This window comes from Pseudophryne corroboree, chromosome 6, assembly GCF_028390025.1.
Source record: "Pseudophryne corroboree isolate aPseCor3 chromosome 6, aPseCor3.hap2, whole genome shotgun sequence".
NCBI classification, from domain to species: domain Eukaryota; kingdom Metazoa; phylum Chordata; class Amphibia; order Anura; family Myobatrachidae; genus Pseudophryne; species Pseudophryne corroboree.
This window is the reverse complement of record NC_086449.1, coordinates 267807688-267822843: the sequence shown is the minus strand read 5'-3', so window position 1 is coordinate 267822843 and position 15156 is coordinate 267807688. Positions and strand designations below refer to the sequence as shown.

Below are 15156 nucleotides of genomic sequence, written 5' to 3'. Positions count from 1 at the left end.
CCAAACGCAATATGGACTATCTTCCCTTTACAGGTAAATGGCTCTTCGGAGGTGAATTGGATGCATGGATCTCCAAAGTTACTTCTGGGAAATCTGCTGTTCTTTCCTCGCGGGCTCTGCCTGCTAGACGTACCTACCCAGGACTCAGTCCTTTCGGTCCACCAGATTTCGATCTAGGGCCAGGGGTGCATTAAATGCAGCTAGAGGCACCAGGGGTAAACCTAAGAAACCAGCCGTTACCGGCTCTCAAGAACAGAGCACCAGTTCAGCTTCCGCAAAAACCTCAGCATGACGGTGCCTGCCCACCCCGGGAGGATCTCGAGGTGGGAGCCCGGTTACGTCACTTCAGCCACATCTGGGAATATGACAGGCCATCACAAAGTTGGTCCAGTCCCAAGTCATTGTTCCAATTCCCCTGCAACAGCAAGGACAAGGTTACTACTTCATTCTGTTCGTTGTGCCAAAGCCAGACGGGTCTTTGAGGCCAATTTTGAATCTGAAGTCCTTGAATACTTAACTAAAGGTTTTCAAATTCAAGATGGAATCTTTGAGAGCAGTGATCGCAGGCCTGGAACATCAGGAATTCCTAGTGTCCCTGGATATCAAGAACGCCTACCTCCATATCCTAATTTGGCCTACTCATCAGGCCTATCAGAAGTTCGCTCTGCTGAACGATCACTACCAGTTCCAGACGTTACCATTTGGCCTATCCACAGCTCCGTGGGTGTTCAGGAGGGTAATGGCGGAAATGATGTTCCAGCTCAGGGTCCAGGGGGTCAACTTGTCACTTACCTGGACGATCTCCTGATAAAAGCAAGTTCCAGGGAGCTCCTACTGCTCCATATAGATCGCACTATTCAACTTCTGTCACACCACGGGTGGATCCTCAATCTACAGAAGTCCCACCTGGAGCCATCTCAGCGGCTCCTGTTTCTGGGAATGCTACTGGATACTGTAGCGCAGAAAGTGTTCCTCCCAGAGGACAAAGTGAGAACTCTCCAGGGAATAGTTCGCATGGTTCTCTGCCTGAGTCGAGTTTCCATTCATATTTGCATAAGTTTGTTGGGAAAGATGGTAGCCTCGTATGAGGCCATTCAGTATGGAAGGTTCCATGTCAGACCCTTTTAATTGGACATCCTGAACAAGTGGTCCAGTTCCCATCTTCAGATGCACCGGATGATTCAACTGTCACCCCAGGCCAGGATTTCACTCCTGTGGTGGCTGCAGTCTTCCAATCTCCGGGAAGGTCGACGCTTTGGGATTCAGGATTGAATCCTCCTCACGACGGATGCGAGTCTGAGGGGGTGGAGGGCTGTCACCCAAGGGGTGCAGTTCCAGGGCAGGTGGTCTGCCCTAGAGGCCCTACTTCCGATCAACATCCTGGAACTTCGGCCATCTGCAATGCTCTGATTCAGGCCTCCCTTCTGCTTCGGGATCAGGCAATCCAGGTCCAGTCGGACAACGTCACAGCTGTGGCGTACATCAGTCGACAAGGAGGGACAAATAGCAAGGCCTGCATGCGAGAAGTATCAAGAATACTCCTCTGGGCGGAAAGGAATGCAATAGCACTGTTTACAATCTTCATTCCGGGAGTAGACAACTGGGAAGCAGACTTCCTGAGTTGCCACGATCTCCACCCAGGGGAGTGGCCTGATGTCGCCTTGGCCTTACCAGCAGGTATTCCCTCTGATCCCGTTGATCCCAAAGGCGCTCAAGAGGATCCGACATCAAGGAGTAGAAGCAATTCTGCTTTCCCCGGATTGGCCCTGCAGAGTGTGGTACGTGGATCTTCTGGACATGTCCGTCGAAGACCCTTGGCCTCTACCACTCAGAAGAGATCTTCTTCAACAATGACCGTTCATCTACCCGGACTTACGGTAGCTTTGTTTGACGGCATGGAGGTTGAGCGGAACATCCTAGCTAACCAGGGACTTTCCAAAAATGTAATTGCCTTTATGGTGCAAGCCAGGAAACCTGTGATGTCAGAACACTATTATAATATCTGGCGGAGATATGTCTCCTGGTGCGAGGAACGCACATATCCAGCTGCCGAATTTCACTTGGGAAGATTTCTTTGTTTCCTGCAGGCTGGAGTGGATCAAGGCTTACGTCTGGGATCCATTAAAGTTCAGATTTCAGCTCTTTCAATCTTCTTCCAAAAGAAGTTGGCTCTACTGCCAAGGGGTGCTTCACATCCAGCCTCCGTTTGTGCCACCTTGGGATTTGGATGTGGTATTACGATTTCTACAGTCCTCCTGGTTTAAACCTCTGTTGACGGTAGAAGACAAGTATCTCACATGGAAGACGATGTTACTTGCCCTGACTTCTGCTAGACGTGTCTCCAGAATTGGGGGCCTTATCATGTAAAAGTTCATACTTGGTCTTTTACGAGGACAGAGCGGAGCCCATGACTAGGCAGCAGTTCCTGCCAAAGGTCATCTCTGCGTTCCACTTGAATCAACCTATTGTGATTCCGTCAAGTTCTGGCGCTTCTGCCCCTCCGGTAGCATTGGATGCTGTGCGAGCCTTGAAGATCTATGTCAAGAGGACGGCTCGGGTCAGAAAGACGGATTCCTTGTTCGTGCTATATAACACACAGAAAAAGGGTTGCCCTGCTTCCAAGCAGTCCATTGCTCGTTGGCTTCGGCTCACTATTCAGCAAAATTACCTGTTCCACAGTCTCTGAAGGCCCACTCTACAAGATCTGTGGAGTCTTCTTGGGCGGCTGCCCGTGGAGTCTCGGCCCTGTAACTGTGCCGAGCGAATACCTGGTCAGGGAAGAACACCTTTTGTGAAGTTATACAGTTTGATACCCTGGCCAAAGAGGATACCCAGTTTCAGCAGGCGGTGCTGCAGATATCTCCGCCCGTTCTGGAGGCTTTGGGAAATCCCCATCGTACTAATGTGTCCCCAATATCCGTTATGGATGCTAGAGAAAATAGGTTTTTAAATACCTACCAGTAAATCCTTTTCTCGTAGTCCATAAGGGTTATTGTGGGGGTAATTCCAAATTGATTGCAGCTGGAAATTTTTTAGCAGTTGGGCAAAACCATGTGCACTGCAGGGGGGGCAGATATAACATTTGCAGAGAGAGTTAGATTTGGGTGGGTTATTTTGTTTCTGTGCAGGGTAAATACTGGCTGCTTTATTTTTACACTGCAATTTCGTTTGCAGATTGAACTCACCACACCCAAATCTAACTCTCTCTGCACATGTTATATCTGCCTCCCCTGCAGTGCACATGGTTTTGCCCAATTGCTAAAAAATGTCCTGCTGCGATCAACTTGGAATTACCCCCTCTGTGCGGTGACTTTCTGCAGGTTCTCTGTTTTGTGTTACCTGTTCAGCTGTTGCGGTTTATGTTGCCAGATGTTGCTGGCCCAGTTATGTTATGGTGTGCTGGTGTATAAATCTCTCCACACTTCTCGTTAATTTCCTTCTCTCAAGTATGTCATGTCTCCTTCGGGCACTGTTAAACCTATAACTGCCTGTGGGAGGGGGCATAGAGGGAAGGAGCCAGCACACCCAGTGGAAGAAATCTAAAGTGCACTGGCTCCTTTGGACCCGTTTATACCCATTATACTAATGTGTCCCCAATATCCCTTATGGACTACGAGAAAAGGATTTACCGGTAGGTATTTAAAATCCTATTTTCAAGCTGTGCTTTTGTCATTTAATAAGGAGAATAATTGTATTTGCATCGCTATTTACTGATTTTACTTACATTGCAATAAATCTGCTTACCGCACTGTCTGGTACAGCATTTTTTAGAGGGATGTCGGAGAGCAATGTGGTCAGCTTACCATGGAATGATTTTATTATAAGTATAATATAATAGAAAATGTTTCACCTATAAGATTTTGTTTTGTCTCCACGTAGACTTCATTCCTTTATATAAATGATCAGTTCCCTTTTAATGTACTTACACACATCATTAGTTGGCTAGTAAATAACGTTCTGGAAAAAAAAAGCCTTTTCATCTTCATTTGATCTCCTTTATGTCATCAGTCAGTATATGAAACCTCGGCATATATTAACTGAAGTCATATTACTTACTTGTATTTCTTTTTTCCATTAAAGAAACAAGGCCCTACTAACCCAACTCTGTTTCATCTTGTCCGAGATGTAAAGCAGGTAAATCCAATCATTGTTTCCTGTTTCATACGGTTAATCAGTTTTGCTGTTCTGTGTTACTCATTATTTAATACATGGCACATTTACATCTGTCCACTAAACTGCAGGAAAACGTTTTAACGTGCTATGAAATAATTATTGTTTTTTCTCTGACGTCCTAGTGGATGCTGGGACTCCGTAAGGACCATGGGGAATAGCGGCTCCGCAGGAGACAGGGCACAAGAATAAAAGCTTTAGGATCAGGTGGTGTGCACTGGCTCCTCCCCCCATGACCCTCCTCCAAGCCCCAGTTAGATTTTTGTGCCCGAACGAGAAGGGTGCAGGCTAGGTGGCTCTCCTGAGCTGCTTAGAATAAAAGTTTAATTTAGGTTTTTTTTTATTTTCAGTGAGTCCTGCTGGCAACAGGCTCACTGCATCGTGGGACTAAGGGGAGAAGAAGCGAACTCACCTGCGTGCAGAGTGGATTGGGCTTCTTAGGCTACTGGACATTAGCTCCAGAGGGACGATCACAGGTACAGCCTGGATGGGTCACCGGAGCCGCGCCGCCGTCCCCCTTACAGAGCCAGAAGAGACGAAGATGTTCCGGTGAAATCGGCGGCAGAAGACAATCCTGTCTTCAGACTAAGGTAGCGCACAGCACCGCAGCTGTGCGCCATTGCTCTCAGCACACTTCACACTCCGGTCACTGAGGGTGCAGGGCGCTTGGGGGGGAGCGCCCTGAGACGCAATATAAATGATAATACCTTAGGTGGCAAAAGAATACATCACATATAGCTCCTGGGCTATATGGATGTATTTTAACCCCTGCCATTTTTACACAAAAAAGCGGGAGATAAGGACGTCGTGAAGGGGCGGAGCCTATCTCCTCAGCACACAAGCGCCATTTTCCCTCACAGTTCCGCTGGAAGGAAGGCTCCCTGACTCTCCCCTGCAGTCTTGCTTCAGAATCAGGGTAAAAAAGAGAAGGGGGGGCACTATTGGCAGCAAATGACAATATAAACAGCAGCTATAAGGGAATAACACTTATATAAGGTTATCCCTGTGTATATATATATATAGCGCTGGGTGTGTGCTGGCAGACTCTCCCTCTGTCTCTCCAAAGGGCTCGTGGGGTCCTGTCCTCTATCAGAGCATTCCCGGTGTGTGTGCTGTGTGTCGGTACGTGTGTGTCGACATGTATGAGGAGGAAAATGATGTGGAGGCGGAGCAATTGCCTGCGTTAGTGATGTCACCCCCTAGGGAGTCGACACCTGACTGGATGATCGTGTTCAAACAATTAAGTGATAATGTGAACACTTTGCAAAAAACTGTTGACGACATGAGACAGCCGGCAAATCAATTAGTGCCTGTCCAGGCGTCTCAGACACCGTCAGGGGCCCTAAAACGCCCGTTACCTCAGTGGGTCGACACAGACCCAGACACAGATACGGAGTCTAGTGTCGACGGTGATGAGTCGAACGTAATGTCCAGTAGGGCCACACGTTACATGATCACGGCAATGAAGGAAGCATTGCACATTTCTGACACTACAAATACCACTAAGAAGGGTATTATGTGGGGGGTGAAAAAACTACCAATAGTTTTTCCTGAGTCAGATGAATTGAATGAGGTATGTGATAAAGCGTGTGTTTCTCCCGACAAAAAACTGCTAATTTCTAATAAATTATTGGCACTATATCCTTTCCCATCAGAGGTTAGGACACGTTGGGAAACACCCCCTAGGGTAGATAAGGCGCTCACACGTTTATCTAAACAAGTAGCGTTACCGTCTCCTGATACGGCCACCCTCAAAGAACCAGCTGATAGAAGGCTGGAAAATATCCTAAAAAGTATATACACACATACTGGTGTTATACTGCGACCAGCAATCGCTTCAGCCTGGATGTGCAGTGCTGGAGTCGCGTGGTCGGATTCCCTGACTGAAAATATTGATACCCTGGATAGGGACAATATATTGTTAACTATAGAGCATTTGAAGGATGCATTACTATATATGCGTGATGCACAGAGGGATATTTGCACCCTGGCATCAAGAGTAAGTGCTATGTCCATCTCTGCCAGAAGAACGTTATGGACGCGTCAGTGGTCAGGGGATGCGGATTCCAAACGACATATGGAAGTATTGCCGTATAAAGGGGAGGAGTTATTTGGGGCTGGTCTTTCGGACCTGGTGGCCACGGCAACGGCTGGAAAGTCCACCTTCTTACCCCAGGTCACTTCACATCAACAGAAAAAGACACCGTCTTTTCAAACTCAGTCCTTTCGTTCCCATAAATACAAGCGAGCAAAAGGCCATTCCTTTCTGCCCCGGGGCAGAGGAAGGGGAAAAAGACTGCACCATGCAGCCGCTTCCCAGGATCAGAAGCCTTCCCCTGCTTCTGCCAAGTCTTCAGCATGACGCTGGGGCTTTACAAGCAGACTCAGGCTTGGTGGGGGCCCGTCTCAAGAATTTCAACGCGCAGTGGGCTCACTCGCAAGTGGATCCCTGGATTCTACAGGTAGTATCGCAGGGGTACAAACTGGAATTCGAGGCGTTTCCCCCTCGCCGGTTCCTGAAGTCTGCTCTGCCAAAGTCTCCCTCCGACAGGGAGGCAGTTCTGGAAGCCATTCACAAGCTGTATTCCCAGCAGGTGATAATCAAGGTACCCCTCCTACAACAAGGAAAGGGGTATTATTCCACGCTGTTTGTAGTACCGAAGCCGGACGGCTCGGTGAGACCAATTTTAAATCTGAAATCCTTGAACACTTACATAAAAAGGTTCAAATTCAAGATGGAATCACTCAGAGCGGTGATAGCGAACCTGGAAGAAGGGGACTATATGGTGTCTCTGGACATCAAAGATGCTTATCTCCACGTCCCAATCTACCCTTCTCACCAAGGGTATCTCAGGTTTGTAGTACAAGACTGTCATTATCAGTTTCAGACGCTGCCGTTTGGGTTGTCCACGGCACCTCGGGTCTTTACCAAGGTAATGGCCGAAATGATGATTCTTCTTCGAAGAAAAGGCGTATTAATTATCCCTTACTTGGACGATCTCCTGATAAGGGCAAGGTCCAGGGAACAGTTAGAAGTCGGAGTAGCACTATCTCAGATAGTGTTACGTCAGCACGGGTGGATCCTAAATATTCCAAAATCGCAGCTGATTCCAACGACACGTCTTCTGTTCCTAGGAATGATTCTGGACACAGTCCAGAAGAAGGTTTTTCTCCCGGAGGAGAAGGCCAAGGAGTTATCCGAGCTAGTCAGGAACCTCCTAAAACCAGCCCGGGTGTCAGTGCATCAGTGCACGAGGGTCCTGGGAAAAATGGTGGCTTCTTACGAAGCAATTCCATTCGGAAGATTCCATGCAAGAACGTTTCAGTGGGATCTACTGGACAAATGGTCCGGTTCGCATCTTCAGATGCAGCAGCGGATAACCCTGTCACCAAAGACAAGGGTGTCTCTCCTGTGGTGGTTGCAGAGTGCTCATCTTCTAGAGGGCCGCAGTTTCGGCATTCAGGATTGGATCCTGGTGACCACGGATGCAAGCCTGAGAGGCTGGGGAGCAGTCACACAGGGAAAAAACTTCCAGGGCTTGTGGTCAAGCATGGAAACATCTCTTCATATAAACATTCTGGAACTACGGGCCATTTACAATGCCCTAAGTCAAGCGAAACCCCTGCTTCAGGGTCAGGCGGTATTGATCCAATCGGACAACATCACGTCATTCGCCCACGTAAACAGACAGGGCGGCAAGAGAAGCAGGAGGGCAATGGCAGAGGCTGCAAGGATTCTTCGCTGGGCGGAAAATCATGTGATAGCCTTGTCGGCAGTGTTCATTCCGGGAGTGGACAACTGGGAAGCAGACTTCCTCAGCAGACACGACCTTCACCCGGGAGAGTGGGGACTTCACCCAGAAGTCTTCCACCTGATTGTAAACCGTTGGGAAAAACCAAAGGTGGACATGATGGCGTCACGTCTAAACAAAAAATTAGACAGATATTGCGCCAGGTCAAGGGACCCTCAGGCAATAGCGGTGGACGCTCTGGTGACACCGTGGGTGTACCAGTCAGTGTATGTGTTCCCTCCTCTGCCTCTCATACCAAAATTACTGAGAATCATACGAAGGAGAGGAGTAAGAACGATACTCGTGGTTCCGGATTGGCCAAGAAGGACTTGGTACCCGGAACTTCAGGAGATGCTCACGGAAGACCCGTGGCCTCTACCTCTAAAAAAAGGACCTGCTCCAGCAGGGGCCTTGTCTGTTCCAAGACTTACCGCGGCTGCGTTTGACGGCATGGCGGTTGAACGCCGGATCCTGAAGGAAAAAGGCATTCCAGATGAAGTCATCCCTACCCTGGTCAAAGCCAGGAAGCATGTAACCGCAAAACATTATCACCGCATTTGGCGAAAATATGTTGCGTGGTGTGAGGCCAAGAAGGCCCCTACAGAGGAATTTCAACTGGGTCGTTTCCTCCATTTCCTGCAAACAGGACTGTCTATGCGCCTAAAATTAGGGTCCATTAAGGTTCAAATTTCGGCCCTGTCGATTTTCTTCCAGAAAGAACTAGCTTCAGTCCCTGAAGTTCAGACATTTGTAAAAGGGGTACTGCATATACAACCTCCTTTTGTGCCTCCAGTGGCACCTTGGGATCTCAATGTTGTTTTGAGGTTCCTTAAGTCACATTGGTTTGAACCACTCACCACTGTGGACTTAAAATATCTCACATGGAAGGTGACGATGCTGTTAGCCCTGGCTTCAGCCAGGCGTGTGTCAGAATTGGCGGCTTTATCATATAAAAGCCCTTACTTAATTTTTCATTCTGACAGGGCAGAATTGAGGACTCGTCCTCAATTTCTCCCTAAGGTGGTTTCTGCTTTTCACATGAACCAACCTATTGTGGTGCCTGCGGCTACTAGGGACTTGGAGGACTCCAAGTTACTTGACGTTGTCAGGGCCCTGAAAATATATGTTTCCAGGACGGCTGGAGTCAGAAAGTCTGACTCGCTGTTTATCCTGTATGCACCCAACAAGCTGGGTGCTCCTGCTTCTAAGCAGACTATTGCTCGTGGGATTTGTAGTACAATTCAACTTGCACATTCTGTGGCAGGCCTGCCACAGCCTAAATCTGTAAAAGCCCATTCCACAAGGAAAGTGGGCTCATCTTGGGCGGCTGCCCGAGGGGTCTCGGCTTTACAACTTTGCCGAGCAGCTACTTGGTCAGGGGCAAACACGTTTGCTAAATTCTACAAATTTGATACCCTGGCTGAGGAGGACCTGGAGTTCTCTCATTCGGTGCTGCAGAGTCATCCGCACTCTCCCGCCCGTTTGGGAGCTTTGGTATAATCCCCATGGTCCATACGGAGTCCCAGCATCCACTAGGACGTCAGAGAAAATAAGATTTTACTTACCGATAAATCTATTTCTCATAGTCCGTAGTGGATGCTGGGCGCCCATCCCAAGTGCGGATTGTCTGCAATACTTGTACATAGTTATTGTTAACAAAATCGGGTTATTGTTGTTGTGAGCCATCTTTTCTGAGGCTCCTTCGTTGTTATCATACTGTTAACTGGGTTCAGATCACGAGTTGTACGGTGTGATTGGTGTGGCTGGTATGAGTCTTACCCGGGATTCAATATCCTTCCTTATTATGTACGCTCGTCCGGGCACGGTATCCTGGCTGGGGCTTGGAGGAGGGTCATGGGGGGAGGAGCCAGTGCACACCACCTGATCCTAAAGCTTTTATTCTTGTGCCCTGTCTCCTGCGGAGCCGCTATTCCCCATGGTCCTTACGGAGTCCCAGCATCCACTACGGACTATGAGAAATAGATTTATCGGTAAGTAAAATCTTATTTTTTTTTTTATAATTTATTTTCTCATACGTCCTAGAGGATGCTGGGGTCACCATAAGAACCATGGGGTATAGACGGGATCTGCAGGAGACATGGGCACTTTAAGACTTTGAAAGGGTGTGAACTGGCTCCTCCCTCTATGCCCCTCCTCCAGACTCCAGTTTAGAATTGTGCCCAGGCAGACTGAATGCACACTGAGGAGCTCTACTGAGTTTCTCGGAAAAAAGACTTTTGTTAGGATTTTTATTATCAGGGAGACTGCTGGCAACAGTCTCCCTGCTTCGTGGGACTAAGGGGAGAGAAGTATGACCTACTTCCAGTGAGTTCAAAGGCTCTGCTTCTGGCTACAGGACAACATTAGCTCCTGAGGGTTTGATCGCTAGGTACGCCTAGATGCTCGCTCCCGCAGCCGTCCATCACCCCCTTACAGAGCCAGAAGTCAGAAGACAGGTGAGTAGAAGAAGATCAAGAAGATCTACAGGGTGCAGGGCGCCGGGGGGGGGAGGGCGGGCGGGCGGGCGCCCTGGGCAGCAGAAAAACCTCAAAACAGACTGGCAAGAGGGGACATAGGTGCCTAGGTACTGTTCTAACCCCCGCCAGTATAAAAATATATTTCAAAAAAGCGGGACTGAAGCGCGCCATGAAGGGGGCAGCGCTTCGTCCTCGCAGCTCACACAGCTCAGCGCCATTTTCCTCTCCACAAGGCTGCAGAGACGCTGGTCCTTCCTCACACTTCTGTGTAAGTATCAGGGTGCAAAACGGGGGGGGGGGGGGGGGGGCACAGTAATATTGGTGCAATATATATTTATTATAAAAGCGCTGCAGGTCTGGGGCATTCTTTAGTGTTTCAGAACCGGTGATTAGGCGCTGGGTTGTGAGCTGGCAAAACTCCCTCTGTGTCTCTCTGACAGACTTTACTGTGGGTCTGTCCCCTATATACCCGGTGTGTCTGTGGGTGTTTGGGACACGTGTGTCAACATGTCTGAGGCTGAGTACTCTTCCCAGGAGGAGACTGTATTAGGGACACAAACAGCTGTGGGAGTGACCCTGTCGGCACCGCCGACTCCTGATTTGGTAAATTTTGAATGCTTTGAATGCTAATGTGGCTCTTGTTAGTAAGAGATTAGATAAATCGGAATCTCAGAATCAGGCGTGGAAGAAATCGGTGGAGGATGTGTTATTACAGGTCCAGACCCCTTCGGGGTCACAAAAACGTTCGTTTGCCCAGCTGGCAGACACGGATACCGACACGGACACTGATTCCAGTGTCGACTATAGTGATTCCAGATTGGATCCGAAATTAACAAAGAGCATTCAGTACATGATGGTAAAAGACGTATTACATATTTCCGAGGACCCTGCTGTTCCTGATACAAGGGTCTGTATGTATAAGGAAAAGAAACCTGAGGTGACGTTTCCTCCCTCTCATGAACTGAACACTCTTTTTGAAAAGGTTTGGGAAAGCCCTGACAAAAAGTTTCAGATTCCCAAAAGGATTCAGGTAGCGTATCAGTTTCCCTCTGGGGATGGGGAAAAGTGGGAGTCACCCCCCATTGTGGACAAGGCCCTATCGCGGTTGTCTAAAAGGGTGGCTCTCCCGTCTCCTGATACGGCAGCCCTAAAGGACCCTGCGGATCGCAAGCAGGAAAATACATTAAAATACATTTATGCAACCACGGGTACGCTGCTCAGACCAGCCATTGCATCTGCATGGGTGAGTAGTGCTATCGAAAAGTGGGCAGATAACTTGTCATCTGATATAGATACCCTAGATAGGGGTAGCCTCCTTTTGACACTGGGTCATATCAGGGACGCTGCGGCCTACCTAAAGGAAACGGCGAGAGATATTGGCCTTTTGGGATCAAAGGCCAATGCCATGGCAGTCTCAACTAGACGAGCATTGTGGATCCATCAATGGAATGCTGATGCTGACTCCAGAAAAAATATGAAATCTCTGCCATATAAGGGTGGTGTCTTGTTTGGTGACGGTCTCGCTGATTTGGTGTCTACAGCTACCGCGGGTAAGTCATCATTTTTGCCTTGCGTTCCTTCACAACAAAAGAAAACACACCACTATCAGATGCAGTCCTTTCGGCCCAATAAATACAGAAAAGACCGAGGTTCTTCCTTCCTTGCTACTAGAGGAAGGGGAAGGGGTAAAGATCACCGGCCTTGGCAGGTTCCCAGGAGCAGAAGTACTCCTCGGCTTCTGCCAAATCCACCGCATCAGTCCGCACCGGTGGGGGGCACGTCTCAAACTCTTCAGTCAGTTCTGGGTTCATTCGGACCTGGACCCATGGGTTTTGGAAATAGTGTCCCAGGTGTACAAACTAGAGTTTCTCTTCCGGACAGGGAGGTTGTATGCAACGCAATACAAAAGTTGTGTCAAAATCAGGTCATTATCAGGGTTCCCCCGTCACAACAGGGAGAAGGATTTTATTCGAGCCTGTTCGTGGTCCCGAAGCCGGATGCCTCGGACAGACCAATCCTGAACCTAAAATCCCTCAATTTCTACCTGAGAAAATTCAAATTCAAGATGGAGTCTCTCCGAGCAGTATTCTCCAGTCTGGAGGAAAGAGATTTTATGGTGTCGGTAGACATAAAGGATGCCTACTTACATGTTCCCATTTATCCTCCGCATCAGGCTTACCTGAGGTTTGCAATTCAGGATGGTCATTACCAATTTCAGACGTTGCCGTTTGGTCTGTCCACGGCTCCGAGGATATTCACCAAAGTGATGGCGGAAATGATGGTTCTCCTTCGCAAGCAAGGAGTCACGATTATCCCGTACTTGGACGATCTCCTGATAAAGGCGAGATCCAGGGACCAACTGGTGCAGAATGTTACACTCTCCCTGGCAGTTCTGCAACCAGTAGCGGATCTTGCCACGGGCAAGCAGGACTTTTGCCCGGGGCGCCGCCTTCCGGAGGGCGCAGGGCGCCATCCGGAGGGCGCCGCACCAGGGCAAGATCCGCTGCTGCTGTGTGCACCCCGCTGCCCCCCTGCAGCCGCTGGCCGCTGTGAAGGGAAACTAGACGCGTACGCGTCTAGTTTCCCTTCGTGGAGAGGTCCTTTACTGTGCGGTGCGCGATGACGTCATCGCGCACCGCACATCATTTCAGTCTGTACAGGGGGCGTAAATGACCACGCCCCCTGTACGAAGCCACTCCCCTATTGCCGCCCGGGGCGCACAGAGCGCCAGAACCGGCCCTGTCTGCAACAACACGGTTGGCTCCTAAATTTGCCAAAATCACAGTTGGTTCTGACGACACGGCTGTCGTTTTTTGGAATGATTCTGGACACAAAATTACAGAGTTTTTCTTCCGGGGGGAAAAGGCTCTGGAGATTCAGAACATGGTCAGACAAATTCTGAAACCAGCAAGAGTGTCACTCCCACCTGCACATACACCGGAAAATAATCCTGTCTTCCAAGACCAGAATCTCACTCCTGTGGTGGCTGCACAGCTCTCACCTCCTGGAGGGACGCAGGTTCGGTATCCAGGACTGGATCCTAGTAACGACGGATGCGAGTCTCCGAGGCTGGGGGGCAGTTACACAGGGGGAAAACTTCCAGGGAAGATGGTCAAGCCAGGAAACTTAACTTCAGAACGTTTGTGTAGATGAGGGCCATTTACAACGGCCTTCTTCAAGCGGAACGTCTGCTTCGCAATCTGCCCGTACTGATCCAGTCGGACAGTATAACGGCAGTAGCGTACATAAACCGCCAAGGCGGAACAAAAAGCAGAGCGGCAATGGCAGAGTCCACGAACTTTCTCCGCTGGGCGGAAAGACATACAAGCGCCCTGTCAGCGGTCTTCATTCCAGGAGTGGACAACTGGGAAGCAGACTTCCTCAGCAGACACGATCTCCATCCAGGAGAGTGGGGTCTTCATCAAGAGGTCTTCACAGAAGTGACAGGACTTTGGGGAATTCCTCAAATAGACATGATGGCGTTTCGTCTCAACAAGAAACTTCAGAGGTAGTGTTCCAGGTCGAGGGACCCTCAAGCAATAGCAGTGGACGCCCTTGTGACACCGTGGGTGTTTCAGTCGGTGTATGTATTCCCTCCGCTTCCTCTCATTCCAAAGGTGCTAAAGATCATAAGAAGAACAAAGGTTCAGGCGATCCTCATTGTTCCGGACTGGCCAAGGAGGGCTTGGTATCCAGATCTTCAGGAATTACTCATAGGAGATCCCTGGCCTCTTCCTCTACGAGAGGATCTGTTACAGCAGGAGCCGTGCGTGTATCAAGACTTACCGCTGCTGCGTTTGACGGCTTGGCGGTTGAACGCCAGATCCTAACTCGAAAGGGTATTCCCAGTGAAGTCATTCCCACACTTCTTCAGGCTAGGAAAGGAGTAACGTCTAAACATTACCACCGTATTTGGAGAAAATGTGTGTCTTGGTGTGAATCCAAGAAGACTCCTACGGAAGAATTTCAGTTAGGACGTTTTCTCCATTTCCTACAATCGGGTGTGGAGTTGGGCTCAATTAAAGTACAAATTTCGGCCTTATCGGTTTTCTTTCAGAAACAATTGACCTCCCTTCCAAAAGTTCAGACTTTCGTGAAAGGCGTGTTGCACATCCAACCTCCATTTGTGCCCCCAGCTGCACCATGGGATCTTAACGTGGTGTTGCAGTTCCTTCAATCACATTGGTTTGAACCTTTACAGAAGGTGGAATTGAAATTCGTCACTTGGAAAGTGGTCATGCTGTTGGCCTTGGCATCCGCAAGGCGGGTATCGGAGTTAGCGGCTTTGTCTCACAAGAGCCCTTATTTGATCTTCCATGAAGATAGAGCAGAGTTGAGGACTCTTCAACAATTTCTGCCGAAGGTGGTTTCATCGTTCCACATGAACCAACCTATTGTGGTGCCGGTGGCTACGGACGCCTTAGTGGAGTCGAAGTCTCTCGATGTAGTCAGAGCTTTAAAAAATTTATGTCGCCAGGACGGCTCAGATTAGGAAAACGGAGGCTCTGTTTGTCCTGTATGATCCCAACAAGATTGTGGCTCCTGCTTCCAAGCAGACTATTGCACGCTGGATCTGTGCTACGATTCAGCAGGCTCATTCTACGGTTGGATTGCCGTTACCGAAATCGGTGAAGGCCCATTCTACCAGAAAGGTGGGCGCGTCCTGGGCGGCTGCCCGGGGGTCTCGGTATTACAACTTTGCCGAGCAGCTACTTGGT

General features: G+C 49.1%; 1 protein-coding gene across 1 annotated transcript in view; it reads left to right on the top strand.

The window, feature by feature from the left end:
* The window catches only part of TRPM7 (transient receptor potential cation channel subfamily M member 7), a 431707-nt gene that overhangs the window by 221968 nt on the left and 194583 nt on the right, over positions 1-15156 (top strand). The window contains exon 13 of the mRNA XM_063925998.1: positions 4081-4134. Within this exon, the coding sequence (XP_063782068.1) occupies positions 4081-4134 (54 nt within the window). The remainder of the gene's footprint in view (positions 1-4080; positions 4135-15156) is intronic.